Source organism: Solanum verrucosum, unplaced genomic scaffold (assembly GCF_900185275.1).
Source record: "Solanum verrucosum unplaced genomic scaffold, falcon-dt-bn FXZP01000060.1, whole genome shotgun sequence".
NCBI classification, from domain to species: domain Eukaryota; kingdom Viridiplantae; phylum Streptophyta; class Magnoliopsida; order Solanales; family Solanaceae; genus Solanum; species Solanum verrucosum.
In genome coordinates this window covers 6,331,662-6,347,236 of record NW_026020129.1, presented here as the reverse complement: position 1 = coordinate 6,347,236, position 15,575 = coordinate 6,331,662, and the positions used below count along the sequence as shown (strand labels likewise).

Below are 15,575 nucleotides of genomic sequence, written 5' to 3'. Positions count from 1 at the left end.
TGATAAGTACATTATTTTTGGCACTTTATAATATAATTCAATCACGCGTTACTCCAATTAATGACACTTTACGATTTCATTGCTTATTAAATAATTATTCTCTACTAATAATTAAATATTTTTAATTTCCACTATCGACAACAATAAATATCTTTGCTTACTCTTTCTAATGTAAAAATATTTTATTATCACTTTTAATCACTTTCACGTTGAGTATTTTAAATCAGTTAAGTGTTCAATGTCATTGTACCAATTTAATGTTTCACAATTTAATTTTATAATCCGATTTTAAAAAAAATATCTTTGATCTAATAGAGGATGAATCTCATGTTGATCGATTAAATAGTAAATTTTAGAGGTTATATTCTTCATTAATTTAGTAATCGATAAATCACAAATCAAAGAGCAGGGAATCACCAGGTCTAATGTGTGTGTATAATGCTTCTAACCTTATCATACGAAAATTCTCCAAGATTCTCTTCATTTTTATGAATCATCTGGTATCTAAAATGTACTTTGTTTTATCAATTTAGATTAAAGCAATATATATATATATATATATATATATATATATATATATATGTATGTATATATATACACATATATAGACACGACCAATTTAAGAAGGGTGTGTTGTTATTTATTTATTAAAAGTTTTTGGTTCAAATCTGAGACCTCTTATGGATATGATAAAGAAGTTACAATCATCCTATCACACTTCTTGATGATCAGTTGCGACCAAATATGGTATAAAATGTATATTACAAACGTATATAACTTAAATCCTTACGATAGCTACTATATTGAGTTGATTAGTTAGGAAAATATAGAGTGGCCACTATATATGTAGATTGGTCCCTTAATTTTGGTTCCTCTTTATCCTCTTAAGTGTCTTAAAAACAGTAGTGTGGCGGCTAAGGAATAAAAATCATAAAAAGGAAAAAAAAAAAAAGGAAAAGAAGTACAACTGGAATTTGTATAATTAACCGTAATAGCTTAATTGTCACTAAATATATTTTAGAGGCAATTAACACTTTTTTAGATCTCCCTAAAGTCTTTAGCGACTTTTGATCCAATGACAATTAAGTAATGTCAGTAAAGTCTTTAGTACTTGATGCACATTTATTACTGCTGAAAGTTATTTTTGTTATAGTTACCTAAAATAATATCTCATTATAGGTAGTACCTTAATTCATACATAATACTTGATTATGTCATAAAATCTTGTACTAATTAATTTACACTATGAAAAACGTAATCATGACGATTGCTCACGAAATCCTATCACTCATAGCTAGCCAATATTTGTTTATAACTTTTGCTAGCAAATTTGATCAACCAATAGACAAATGCTCAAAAGTATTAATTAATGTGCAAGTCATTCAATTAAATAATCCAAAGTGGAATATATACTAGCTTAGAACTTCAAGGTGAAAAAAATACAAAATCTTTAAGGTGGTGAATATGGGTGAAGTAATCCTTTCAAGTACAGAAAAAAAGGGTCAAATTTTGCATTTATATTATTTGAAATTGCTCAATTTTACCGTTAGTTATATTGGTTCATTCATATCTTTGTCGTTAATAGTTAGATCGTCACATATCCTCTCTTTTCATTGATAAAGCTTCAAAATATAATGAATGTACTCCACTTGTCGAAATACTTCAAAGGAAAAGGTTTAAACTTATTCATCTACTTTTAATTACAATTCAAAATCAATCTTTGTTATACTTTAGGTTGAAATTTCGTTAGGAATTAAAGGTAAAAACAAGACTTTTTCCTAACAGATGGGGTAAGATTAGATTCAAAGTATATGGAAAGACAATTATTCAATTTCAAATAAACTTGGCTTTACCCCAAGTCTATATAGTTATAAACTCCTACAACAATCCTTATTGATAGATAGGACTACAAGGCCAAAAAGCTTTTTTTCATGTTCAGTTGGTTAAATATTTTTAAAATATTTTTTTTTAGGAAAACAAACACCTTAAAGATGAGAAAAATGAAATTTCTCAAAAAATTAGAAAAACAAGTTCTACTATTGACATTCTACATTGATTGTGTCCTCCCCACCCTCCAACACACCACATCTTCACCCGAACCCAACCCTCCATAGCCATCATCCCTCACATCCCATATCCCTACCCCCACTCTCATCTCTCGTAGTATTTGCCTAAATTATATATATACACTTACTACTAAATAAGTAATACTAAACTGACTTATTTTCTAAAAGTTATTTTTCATGGAAAACATTTTCTTTCATAGCGAACACACCCTTGATGGAATCCAAACATCCCTCAAGATTTTGCTTACTAATGCAAGATTGGATAAAGTTGCCAGGTCAGAATATATGATTGAAATACTAACCAATAAAAGCAATTGGGTTAATAAGATAACTTGGAATATCCCTATGTTTGGTTCAAACGCACTAAGAAGTTATCAAATAAAGTAAATGCTCTAAGTCATATCCAGTGACTATACGTAGAATCTGATAACAAATTATGAAACCAGACTCAAAATCTGGGGGAAAAGCACTCAAGAACCTTATTTGTTTTGTTAAAATAAAAATACTTTTTGAAAGAGCCCTAATTGTATACATGTACTATCAAGATTAATTGGTAGGTGAATTCCAATATTTGTTATCCACTTGGAGTTTTCAAATGCTTTATTATTTGATTGGTGTTTCATCTAATCAATGCATTGTCAATTGTACAATGATATTTGAAATTGGAGATTACCATGTATAAATTATGATGATATACTAAAGCACATAATTGAGTTAGAACGTTTGAATGGTCACTCAACTTACACTAGTAATGCTATTAAAGTCTTGTTTTGGCTTCTAGATATTATTTCATTGTGGCATCTCTAAATTTAAGATCCTAATTACATTACATAAAAATACTTTGTGCCACATGTTGTCTAAATGACAATTAATGCCTCACCATAGGTACTTTTCCATTTCAAATCATCTGTCATGATTTCTAAAATTAGTTGTTTCAAAATATTTGTCCTTACAAGAGTTACTCTTTTTTTTTCATTTTAGTAATTGTTCTTGAAGACTAGACACCTCAATTATAAAAAGATGACACATAAATAAAGTAGACATTTAATGGGAAAAAAAAAGAAGATACTTTAAGGCATAATAGGGGTGAAATAGTTTTTTAAAAAAAACTCTTAAGGAATGTGATTGTATTGGAACCAAATAAATAACAAAGGTTAATTAAGCTAACAAACAAATTTCCTACCATCACAAAATTTCAATGATAATCTTATTAAGTTTGTTAATGGTGTCTGCAATATATTGCCAAGCACCTACCATTGCCCATATGATCGTAAAAGGCACGTTAACCATCACATTACCCACCCTCTCAAAGACTCAAAAAATCACAACAACATACTCAGTGTAATCCCTTACCTTACCTCGTAGAGATAAGAGAAGCTTGTTTGAGATAGACTCTTGGATTAAATCACAGTTAACATAATAAGTTCGCAACTGAAATCTCTGTATTTTCGCACCATATATGAAAAAATGAAACAGAAAAATAGATCAAGAAGCTGATAGCAAATACCAAGAGTAAACAAACAGAATACCAGAATGCTGGACAGTGACCTTAATGGACTTGAACTGGTGAGCAAAATTGCACTTTCCATTAGTGGCTCCATTCCACTAAGAAAAATAATCTACACACTTGTAGAGCTAGAGACATCAGTTGTTAAAATTCAAATTCAACCTGTCATCACTTAATATCTGTTTCATACACTTGTCTTTTTAGGATAAAAATGGAGAGGGTCAGCTGTAATGACATTAGAAGCTCAAACAGGAAAAAGTCAAGAGAGAAAAGTTGTAATTATGAAGCTACTATCAACCAACAAAAAGGGAAGAATCAAAAGTTGTTGTTGCAAGTTGTAAAGCATAAAATCCCCCACCAAGTTAAACTAGCAACTCCCCTCTTTCCAGATGTCTCACTTCTCAAGCTAATGTGTATCATTCAGTTAAATAAATATGGGAACCATCAGCACTCAAGTAAAGTGCCGGAGAGGAATGAAGATTTTTGCAGATGCAAACATCTGTCTGATTGAGGATGTGAACTTCGTGGAGTGATGGAAAGGTCCAGAGTGAAGGTCACAGTTTCTTCGCTAACAAAACTATTGCTACTCATTGTTACAAAAGAAAGATGAACTAAGTAGTTGTGATGCTTTATCATTCAATAAATACATATTGGGTCTAATTGTTTCACCTTTCTGAGATCTCCACTTAACAAATTGGTGTAAAGACTTGCAGTTAGAACATTTTAATGAAATGTTGGTACATCTTAAGAACTAAACATTCTAAAATAGTTGCAAACTTTACACGTGTTCTATAAGCTACTCCGTTGAGCCAACACAGAATGCAGAATCCAAGTGACTAGGATCTGTATAAAACAAGTACAATAGCTGTCCCAACTGGTGGCCTCTAATAAAGTTTGAGGCAATCTGTAGATTTAAGGGAGCGTTCATGATGAGAAATAGCCTTGTTGATGAATTGCCGGTGAAAGGTAGATGCCAAATGCCACCCTGGGCCTAGAAATGAATTTTTATATTTGAGATTGCTTACTTTGCAAAGCAAAACTAATATTAGCTAAGTGAAGCTTACCTCAATCCCTGTGGTTTCATGGCTGATGAGATTTTTGACTCCTTTCAGATAAGTTGGGCCTTCTTCAGATCAGATACAATTCCTCTATCTTTATTTCCCCTCTCATTGTATAGAACCTATAGACATTTAAGTTACAATGTGAACTGCAGGTCCTTTAATATCAGGAAACAAGTTGAAAAGTTTTTAGTTACTTCATAGAGATACCTTATCAATAATTCCATATTCTACTGCTTCACTAGGACTAAAGTATTTTGGACGTCTTATGTCTTCTTCAATCTCCTCAGGTGATTTTCCAGTATTCTTTGAATACAATTTCACCTTAAAAATAAATGTGTGAAGTTAGAAAATCAGGCAAATTAATATAGTGCTCATCTTTGATCCTTCAGAAATGTGTATCGCAAAGCAGAAAATGAACATCTTTAAAAGCAAAGTTGTCCCTTGAACTTTTGTCACGGTAAGCAAACACTTAGCTTAACAGAAATTATAAGGATTACCAATTCCGCTTTGACATTATTTACTTCTTTCCGCATGAGCTCAACATCTGTTGCTTGACCCTGAAACTGAGCAATTGGCTGCAAAGATACATATGCATTAGCAATTCTATCTTTAATATCATGGTTCTGTGTTTGCAAGATTGGAATTTTTTAGAGGAACTCAGGGACAGGTCACAGAGAATATTTTTTTATTTTTTTTGTGACAAGGGAAACCCGCAGTCGCTACCCTTTTGGTGCGCACAGGATAAAACCCCCGCTCCTATGCAATAGCTCGCAAACCACATAGGAGAGGTAACCCGCACTAGGCAATCCCGGTGCAACGAGCTCGACCCAGGTTACAGGGAAATTTTAGATGATATAAACAAGAAATGGGAGTAAACAGGGAGAAAGGAAGACGGAAACACAAAAGGCCTCCAAATGACCTGCTTAATCATAATTGTAGATGAGGGCAGTGCAGCACGATTTCCTTTTGCACCAGCTGCTAAAAGCAAGGCAGCTTCTCCCCATGCATTCCCAACACAGAGAGTAAATATAGGTGGCTTGACGTAACTGCAGCAAAAAGTAAAGGTGTCTGTTGCAGATTACTAAAAGAAACAAAGGAGTCCCAAAAGAACAATTATATAATTAAGTTCCTCAAGTGTAGCGGAAACAAGGGCATGAGAGCAGAAATTTCAGAAAGTGTTGATACTGAGAACACCTATAATTAATCTATATAAATAAGTCGTTATGTCAACCATTGATGTAACTTAAAATCCATTTTTAGTTTTTACACAATATTACTTAGTATTAAATATATGAAAATTATTACTTGATCGAGAAAAACAATATTACTTATGAAACTGCTGAGAAACATCTATACAAAATGTTGAATTGTGGGCACTGCTGCATCTATAAGCTTAATATGTTAGAGATTGGACACTTCATATATTTTAGGTCTGGCATGCCCTCTCACACACAGCATGGTTCTTTTTCATAGGTTAAGCAAGTGAAAATATTTTTTTGATGGATGGGGAGACTCAAACCAAGGACCATTGCTTGTTTTAAAAACTATGTTGAACTGTGTGAACCACCTCATCTAAAAAACTTAACTGTTACAGAACGGACAACTTTATTCATTCATTTTAGATCCTTAATATAAACCTTAGCTAAATAAAAGGATTTCAATAATGGCTAATACAAATTATAAGTTCCGATAACAAATAGTTTAGTATGAACAGAAGAGTCTAAGTTTACATTTTGGTGCAAGCAAGGAACACTCAAACGTCTAGTGAATTGTGAAAGCAGCAAAATAGGAAACACAGGAAGGCAATTGCTCATATCAACTGGAGACCTACATTTTGTATTGCAACACACTGCTAATATACTACAACACTTGGGTTTAAACCATCCACACTCTTGTTTTGAATATCCAATTTTTGATGAGCGAAATTACGTTGCACTCCTATTTACTTGTATAAATTATCCAGCTTCTAATCCTACAAATTCAGCTGCCAAAATAACTTTACATTGCGTTCTCTAGTTGCATCTTGTCATGTAATTTATTAGAACAGCTAGAATATGGAATGAAAGCGAGCACTATGGCTCCGTTCCTCTGTCCCAATATACTTCTTAGTGAATATCCTTCTGAACAAACAAACAGAACCATACTTCTCTGCAGATCAACCTATCACAGCTTTCTCATTCCCGGTGCACCTTCATCACCTCAACTAATAACTTGAGAGAGCCTTACCAAGGTTGAAACACTTTTACATTTTTTTTTTCTGGTAAAGATATATTAGGAATGACTGAAGATTCCAAAATAACAACCAAACTTCAAGGATCTATTCTGAATCTATCTTGTTGAAGAATCAAAATTCTATCTACACAAAAATCTTATCATTCCGGTCTTTTATCATAGAATCACTACCAGAAAAACAAATTAGTAAAAGAAAAACAAAAAACAACACTAAACAGACGTCTTCAAATATTACTTAAATGAGCAAAATGGATAGATAAGCGATATGTAACCTCATAACGTCATATACAGCAAACGCCTCTGTCTCATAACCCAACTTTTCACCACCCTGTAAAATAGAAAATTATCTAGAAGTATGATAAAAACATGTCTGCATTATATGTAATCAAAAGTAAACAAGGTTCAAACTAAGCCTAGTAGAAACTCAAACTGAGCTTACAACAGCTGAAATGTAAGGATCTCAAAATGTGCTTCCAGAGAAACGAAGGAGACAGCAATTTACCTTCATAGAACTGCCCGTATAGTGCATTTCTGAAACTAGAAATGCATCAAGAGTGGCTTTCAAATGAATTGTCAATATCATACTCAACTTACTTCAAGTTGGAAGAATACAAGGGTCAAATTGGAAAAACAAAGGGGTTTTAGTTGTTTCTAAACATGATCATAACATAGATCACATACAGCTAAGTTGTGTGGACTCTTCACTTTCAATGCCACAGCCGCACTGTTTTAGTTGTTTCTAAACATGATCATAACACAGATCACATACAGCTAAGTTGCGTAGACTCTTCACTTTCGATGTCACAGCCGCACGGATTCTCCAAAAATACACTACTTTTGGAGATTCCGACACGCACCCGCTGACATAGACGCACAGTGCCTGTTGCAATAAATTTTAACCCGTTCGAGTTTATCCTCTAGCAAGCAATACCTACAGAAGAACCTCAGAGTAGCACCTATTAAATGAAATGAAAATTGAAAACTACTCTTCATTTGCTACATTTAGACCAAACTTCAACCTTTTTTATAAAGCTATCTCATTCGAAAAAGTAGTGATTAGAAAATTAGTGAAGAAAAAACTCCAATACAACCAGCTAAACATTTGACCAGGAAATCAAGGACATGAGATGATAAAAAAATACAACACAAATAGAAAGAAAGCAACCATTTTTAACCTTGGTAGTCCCAGTAGAATTTATATAAAGATAGATTGGCTTATCCTCATCCTCATACTGAAGGTAAAGAAATTCAGCTAGAATCAATTCCGTCACTGATGGAACTAGAGACATGCCCAAGTAAACGATTCGATTCTTAAACAAGTAAGATGCTAAATCTGGAGGATGTTCCTGCGATGGGTCCCCTGAGAAAGGAATAACCTGGCACCAATAACGTGGACATGGTTAGAGCATTAAAGTCGGTAGAAAATACTGATACTACTTCCCATTCAAATTCCATCACATTAATGAGGATAAAAAGGAACATACAGAAGTGTTCTTTTTTTCTTTTAGATCTGTAGGCATACATACAAAAGTTTGTGATAATAACGTATCAACTGATAACACTTGCAAGAATACTTCCTCCAAGCTCGCTGCCTCCACTACTTCCTATTCTAATGACCCAAATGTTAATAGAGACTATCATCAGCAGTTTATGAAAATAGCCTTTTTCTCCTATGTCATCAGACTTACCATCTAACAAATTTCCAGTGGTAAGAAACATTTAACCCGATGAACTGCAGATCATTTTTCCAAGACATCATACCAGTTTGAAGAGAGTTCCTAAATAAGCAATCGCAGTCACGTAAAACTGTTTCAAGTTTTGTTCTGCTTTATCCTAGTCCTATTTGTTTTTTCTCCTGTACGTCTTCTTTCATCAAACTCATCAATTATGTCTTTTATTCAGGCCTTACAGCTACTTAAAACTCTTCATGATCAAATGGACTAGGCCTGAGTCTGACTATGTTAATATTTTTTGTATTTTTTATGGATGAAAATGTAAGAATTTTATTAAATAGAACCAAGAAGGTACTGCAAATTTACAACTACAAATAGAGCATCCTTTTATAGAATTAAGGACTGCATAAAATGTAACAGTGAGTCCAATCAGAAACACTACTCTTCTTACTCCACATATAGAGACGTTTAAACATCTGGCCTTTACAATTGAAATGTTGTCCCTCCCTATCACTAAAGCACCTATTGTTTCTCTCATTCCTAGCATTCCAAAATATGCAATTAGGGACAGCAGAGCAAGCTTGATACTTCCTGGCATGACCATTTGGTCCATGTTTCCTGACCATTTTAATCTTTGAACTGCCTAAAGTTATATAAAGCTGCTGAACCATAACTGCAAAGTTTGGAGTTTAGTTTGGCAATAACAGTTACCAGTTGGAAGAGTTGTCACACAACAATTGGATGTTTTCTAAATGATTACGTCCCAGATGATGGGAACTCCCATCACCTACTATCATCTTCTAAACCTGATTTAGAATTACTGAATGACTTCTGATTATCCCTTCTTCATCAAAAGAGCACCACATGATTGAATCCATATGGACAATAGCATAATATAGCTTTGGAGCTTAACCACTCATCCATGATATCCAGAGTCCAAATCTCTCAAAAGAAAGAACTAACTATTAACTTCTTCCTTTTATATATGGACTATTGATTTAATTTAAGCAACTAAACTCCCTCTCCATAATCCATAAAGCTCTTTGACACATTCTTGGGTGTTTACAGTTCACTTGGCGGCTTAGCATCTAAATTCAATTATTCAAACAAAACCATCCTATGTATTTCCAAAAAAAAGAAGGAAAAAACAAAGCCGTAGCTCTAGTCATCCGGTATGATGATTTCAGTTTCCTAGTTGACTAATTCATGTTTTGGATACTTTGACATATGCAAAAACATCTGAACTTATATATGTATTGTGAAGTTAGCTCAGTTACCATTTTCTTACAATGTTTAGTTTACTTCTTGGATGTCTTAAAATGGTGGCCTCTTTTGATATTTCTACACAGATTATCACAATCCACTTTACAGAAGTACAAAACCTTCTCAGGTTACTATGATAAATATGACACAGAAACCAAATCACATGAATTATTATAGTTTCGAGTCAACAGTTTCTACAAAATCAACCAAGCATTTTCCTTTTGGTTTGAGACACAAACTGCTAAGTGCCTGCCAACATTCTCTTGCAGAAGCTATCATATCCAACAACTGAGGGCAGATGAGTTATAAGTTTCAATACTATTCTTTTTTTCCTATAACGTTGGTGCCCAGTCAGCTAGTGATCACCTCGACTATTGCACAGGGTACATACTACCTCCCACCAGCACAACTACATTAGTACTATGTAACTCTACTCAGCATGACTTAGGTAGCTTGGACCACCTACAAAATCCTCAATTTCACCCGAATGTCCACACTACTTACTGAACTAATTTTGAAAAATGATCTCCTAAGTCTGTCATTTCTTTCTCTATTAACACATAATTACATAGTGTAATCCCTGCACTATGATAGACATACCATTATTCATACCCTCCTTACTATGTAGCATCAACTAATGTGTGATACCCATAAACCTATCATCACAGCAGAGCTTTCCCATAAGTAACATATCATGCTAAAGTTATCATCTTTAAGTATCTAAAAAACATACTTATCTATGCCTCAACCACTAATTTGAGTTTAAAGTAGAAACAACAGAACAAAATTAGAAGTCAAAATAAGTCGTTACCATAGTGACAACGGCACGTTTGGGGATAAAGCCAGTTGAGGAAGAAGGGTAAAGAGAATCGGGTCGAATTCTCTGACCCGATAAGTCCGAGAATAGACTGCCGCCGACGAATGGGGAGATAAAGCTCGTCGATAGAGAAGATTTCGTAGAAGGAGAAAATCTGAGATTCCGTTTGGGAGCTGAGGCACGGCAACTCGCCGGAGATGATAACCGGATTCCGGTAGCCGGTGAGAAATGGGAAGCAATAGTGACAGCTTCCATTGTGTTTGAAACTCAAAGAGAGTGAAGAGTGAAGGATTGGATTAGGGAGTGGGGATTGAATTGATGAAGACTCGGGTTAACCCGACTCGTTTTTAAAGCCCATGATCATGCATATGATGGGCCGATCCAATTATTACACTCGATGTCCAAAATAGATGTTCTTGAACTTTTAACCTTTGTTTATTTCATTGGCGAGATTTTAATATAAACAATTTAAAAATATTGCCTATGAAATAAAACTGATAAACTTAAAATTTTACTTATAAGAAAAAATGAAGTCAAAAGTTTAATATCATTATTTTCAAGGTATTTTGTAAATCACACGAATAATTTTGTGTTTATAGTCTAGGCAATCTATAAATCATGTTTTAGACGATTGAGAGTTGAACAACAACACTATTTATATTTCCAATTTTTATATATGGACAATCATTTGACTCAAAATATTATTCATTTATTAAGAAAATGATAAATATTATTCAAACCATAAGTTAATTTCTTTCATAGGTTTAATAGGATTTTAATTTAATTTGACTTTTGATTTTACTTAAACACCTCTACGTAGGGGTGTTCACAGGTCAGTTTGGGTCGGTTATTAGTCAAAATCAAAACCAAACCAACTTAATCGGTTTCAAAATTATCAAAACCAAACCAAACCTAATATAATATACATTTATCGGTTTGGTTGTTATCGATTTCGGTTCGGTTATTAACCATATACATAAAATTAAAAGAAATAATTGATTCAAAACGTGAAAAATGTGACAATAATCCATTCAAAACGAAAAATAGTTAGAATGACTGACATAAAAACTTTCGATCATTGAATTTACTATGAATAAAGCTTCAAAATTCACTATTTTTGGCCTTGAAGGAAGAGACATTGACATTTTCAATCCCACAAAAAATTGTCATAGACACTCATATACATGAAACCAATAAGATAAATGTTTTCACCTCAAACATTTTTACTTTCATAAGTAAATTATAAATAAATTTTGATGAATACATATATAAGATCTTTAAAATTGTTTACAAAAATAATATATTATGTATGTATAATAATAAAATTTATGTATATTATTTATCGGTTTGGTTTGGTTATTTCTTCGTTTCTTTTTGAACAAAACCATAACCAAACCAAATATTGTCGATTTTTTAAACATCTAAAACCAAGCCAAACCAAACCCTAAGTAAAATCGGTTCATTTAATCGATTTGGTTCGATTTTTCAATTTGAATCTATTTTTATCCAAACTGTGAACAACTCCGGTCATAAGCATCAATATTTCACTTAATACGACTCTTATATTCACCACAACCTATAAAAGTCATTTATACACCTTTTTATTGTGTTGTAAATTGAAGCCGATGACAAAAAGAAAAAAAATATCAGATCATATCAAATTTAATTAATTTGATCTTAATATGACAATTTTAAATTTCAAATACCAAACTTATTGAACTATTTTTTGTCTTATTGAGAGATGAAAACCCCTATGAATCAAAATTGTATTGAGCTTGAAGTAAATCTAGTTGGGCCAATGGGGTAAAGTTGGGCTAAATCTGTGCTGGCCTACCATATCTCAAACCTTACCTCTTTTTTTTTTGCCAAACTTTTGTTGAAACAAATAGCATTGTGTGGTCCAAATTTGAAAAAAAATGAAATTCATCCTTAAGCCTAATAATTTAGCTAGGTTAATTAGGTTGCTAACTGGTTTATATATGATTATAAATTATAATTATCAGAGATTTAATTAGAGTAAATAATATACATTGGCTACTTAAGATTGATGAACTAATTGTTTTGTCATCCTAGATTGACACAAGTATGATTGTTGATTAACATAACAAGATAGGATAATAAAAAATACTCAAAATTTATTTGAGTTTACGTTATACATTAACGATGTAAACGATCTTAACAATATTTTTATAATTTTATGTAGATTATTTTCGCATCAAATTTGATATTAGGAGTTATACGTATTAGGTTAACTTAACTTGATTAGTATAAGAAAGTTATACACAAAATTTAAACTTAAAATTTATTTAGCAACACAAAGTTGGTCTTCAAGGCAAAAGTAGAGTTGCAAATAGGTTAAAAAAGTACAAAACTACAAATTAAATAACTAATCTACAACAACACTAATATATTCGGTGTAATTCTACAAGAAACTATTAAAAAGATAGTGTCTACATAACTTAACTCTTTATCTTATAAAACTAGAGAATTATTTTCGATACCTCGACTCAAGAAACACATAATAAAATAGAAAAAAGTACAACAGTAAAGCAACCATGTTAAACATAATGGAGAAGATAACAATAACAATGAATAACTAATATGAAAGACATAATATATAAATATGCCTTTTAATTTAGCATTAAAAGTCATTTATGTTATTCAATTTTAAATGTACATAAGTAAATACTTCAACGTTTATAAAATGGAACAATTATGTGACATAAACGTAGTATACGAATTGTCACATAAAATACATGTCTACTGGTGCGTATTTAAAAGTTGGAGACGCAGTTAATGAACATGTTTAGGTATTACTAGTCGATCTGGAATGTTTAATTTAAGACTCTTATATGTAAGTAACAGCCAAGAAATCGTTTGCTCATTTCTGCGGCTAAGGATTGTTGAAAGATCACTTTGCCATGACCTGAAAGCTCTTCTTTTTCTTTGCTTAAGCTTTCTTCAATCAGCCACAAGAATGTCAATGGCCTTATTCTCATCTCCTCCACTTCACTTCCCTACTCTTTCCCCTTCAAAACACCACTTAACCCCCAAACCTTATCCTTCTCTAAGTTTCAAGAAACCCCATCTCTCTTTCTTGGTTTCTCCGAAGGCCACTGATAATGGGTCAGGTGGTGTAGTTTCTACTTCTTCTGTTGCTGTAGAGCAGGAAATACCCGAAGAAAAAGCTCAGGATGGTGCTGTGGAAGTTGAGGAATCAAATGAGGCTTCTGTAGGCTCTAATGGGTCACCGCCGGTGGCTTCCGCCGGAGCTCCGGCACCGGAGACTGTGAGGATGTTTCAAGATCCGAGATGGGTTGGTGGGACTTGGGATTTGAAGCAATTTCAGAAAGATGGAGAGACCCATTGGGATTCTGTTATTGATGCTGGTAATTGATTAAACCTTTTTTCCACTAATTTTGATTTGTGTTCTTTTGATATGCTTTTATTTTAGCTCAATTATTTGATTTATGATTACAATAATTGCACTTCAGTTTGGCTACACACAAATGCTGTTCCAGATGAAGCTTTTAGCAGCTACAACTTTTCCCCTAAATTGAATAGCATGAAGAGTTTGTCTAATACTGATATTTGGACTATACAAAGAAGAAAAAAATGCATTGCTAAGAAGGGGTTGCTGTAGTTTTGTCTTTAAGTCCATAAGCAAGGGAGCTGATGAACACTGAAAAAAACTAGGAGGAACCTAGAGATAAAACTCTCTACTCCCTCCGTCCCAATTTAAGTGTCTAAATTTGAATGGCTACGGAGTTTAAGAAATAAAGAAAGATTTTTGAATCTTGTGATCTTAAATTAGAGATATGTGTATGAATTAAGCCAGAAAACAATGTGGTTACGTATTGCTGTTTTTCCTTCATTTCATTTTGAACTGAGGTGTTCTGGTCTTATGGTCAGGCAGCAGTTAACATTCGACTCAAAAGCTGTAATACACCGTAAAGCTTTTAACTTTTCGTTTCTGTTGTGTACTTACAAGTTACAATAGAGGTGTCTCCCAATCATACATTGTGTTAGCTCGAGTGGAAAACATCATCCGTATGACCTACTCTAGGCATCCTTTTTGGGGCATTATTCATATGATATTGCTTGATTTAATATCAATCGAATGACTATTCATTTGCAGAGGTTAGGAGAAGGAAATGGTTGGAAGATAACCCAGAGTCATCAAGTAATGAAGAACCTGTGCTTTTTGACACTTCCATTATTCCTTGGTGGGCATGGATGAAGAGATTCCATCTCCCTGAAGCTGAACTTCTCAATGGTTTGCTCATACCCTATTTCCAGCAGTTTTTTTCCAGTTCTCAAGTACGAACCTCTAGATATATCTTTACTGAACAGAACTAATAGAGCTTGTAAATCTTATGCAGGTCGTGCTGCAATGGTTGGTTTCTTTATGGCCTATTTTGTGGATAGCTTGACTGGTGTAGGCCTTGTTGACCAAATGGGCAACTTCTTTTGCAAAACACTATTGTTTGTAGCTGTGGCCGGTGTGCTTCTGATACGCAAGAATGAGGATATAGAAACACTCAAAAAGTTGGTGGATGAGTCTACTTTTTATGACAAGCAATGGCAAGCGTCTTGGCAAGACGAGAACTCAAGCAGTTCAAAGGACTCTTGAACACATTTCTCACTTAAGCTTTGATTTTCATATATTTGGAAGATTGCGATTAGGTGATGACACAATGCTAGTCAAAAGAGAGCCTAAAATCTGTATTCACCATTTTGTTTAGTTCTAAATGTATCTTCTTTCCTTTCTTATTTTGTTGTTTGACAGTAAAATATGTTCTCTTTTTTTCTGTAGTAAACAATCTCTTAGCTGATCTATGATATTATTTTGTCAGATTGCTGAGTCATGCTTCAAACTGAAGCCTTTTTGTAGATACTGTAGCTCTATTCTTCTTTAGTGTTTGAGGCATTACTCAGGTTTGGAACAAGATAGGT

General features: G+C 33.3%; 2 protein-coding genes across 2 annotated transcripts; one reads left to right on the top strand and one right to left on the bottom strand.

Annotated features, from left to right (window-relative positions):
* Positions 1–4,180: 4,180 nt before the first annotated feature.
* On the bottom strand, positions 4,181–10,917 carry LOC125826888 (ATP-dependent Clp protease proteolytic subunit-related protein 4, chloroplastic). Its single transcript, XM_049506231.1, has 8 exons — positions 10,614–10,917; positions 8,042–8,242; positions 7,139–7,194; positions 5,554–5,680; positions 5,132–5,209; positions 4,842–4,955; positions 4,638–4,753; positions 4,181–4,564 (listed from the first exon to the last, which is right to left on the bottom strand). Exons 1-7 carry the CDS (start codon positions 10,872–10,874, stop codon positions 4,682–4,684), a joined length of 909 nt encoding a protein of 302 aa, XP_049362188.1. The 5' UTR covers positions 10,875–10,917; the 3' UTR covers positions 4,181–4,564; positions 4,638–4,681.
* Positions 10,918–13,450: 2,533 nt separating this feature from the next.
* Positions 13,451–15,474, top strand: LOC125826890 (light-harvesting complex-like protein 3 isotype 2, chloroplastic). The gene is made up of 3 exons (XM_049506232.1): positions 13,451–14,008; positions 14,758–14,895; positions 15,002–15,474. Exons 1-3 carry the CDS (start codon positions 13,597–13,599, stop codon positions 15,250–15,252), a joined length of 801 nt encoding a protein of 266 aa, XP_049362189.1. The 5' UTR covers positions 13,451–13,596; the 3' UTR covers positions 15,253–15,474.
* The last annotated feature ends 101 nt before the right edge of the window (positions 15,475–15,575 follow it).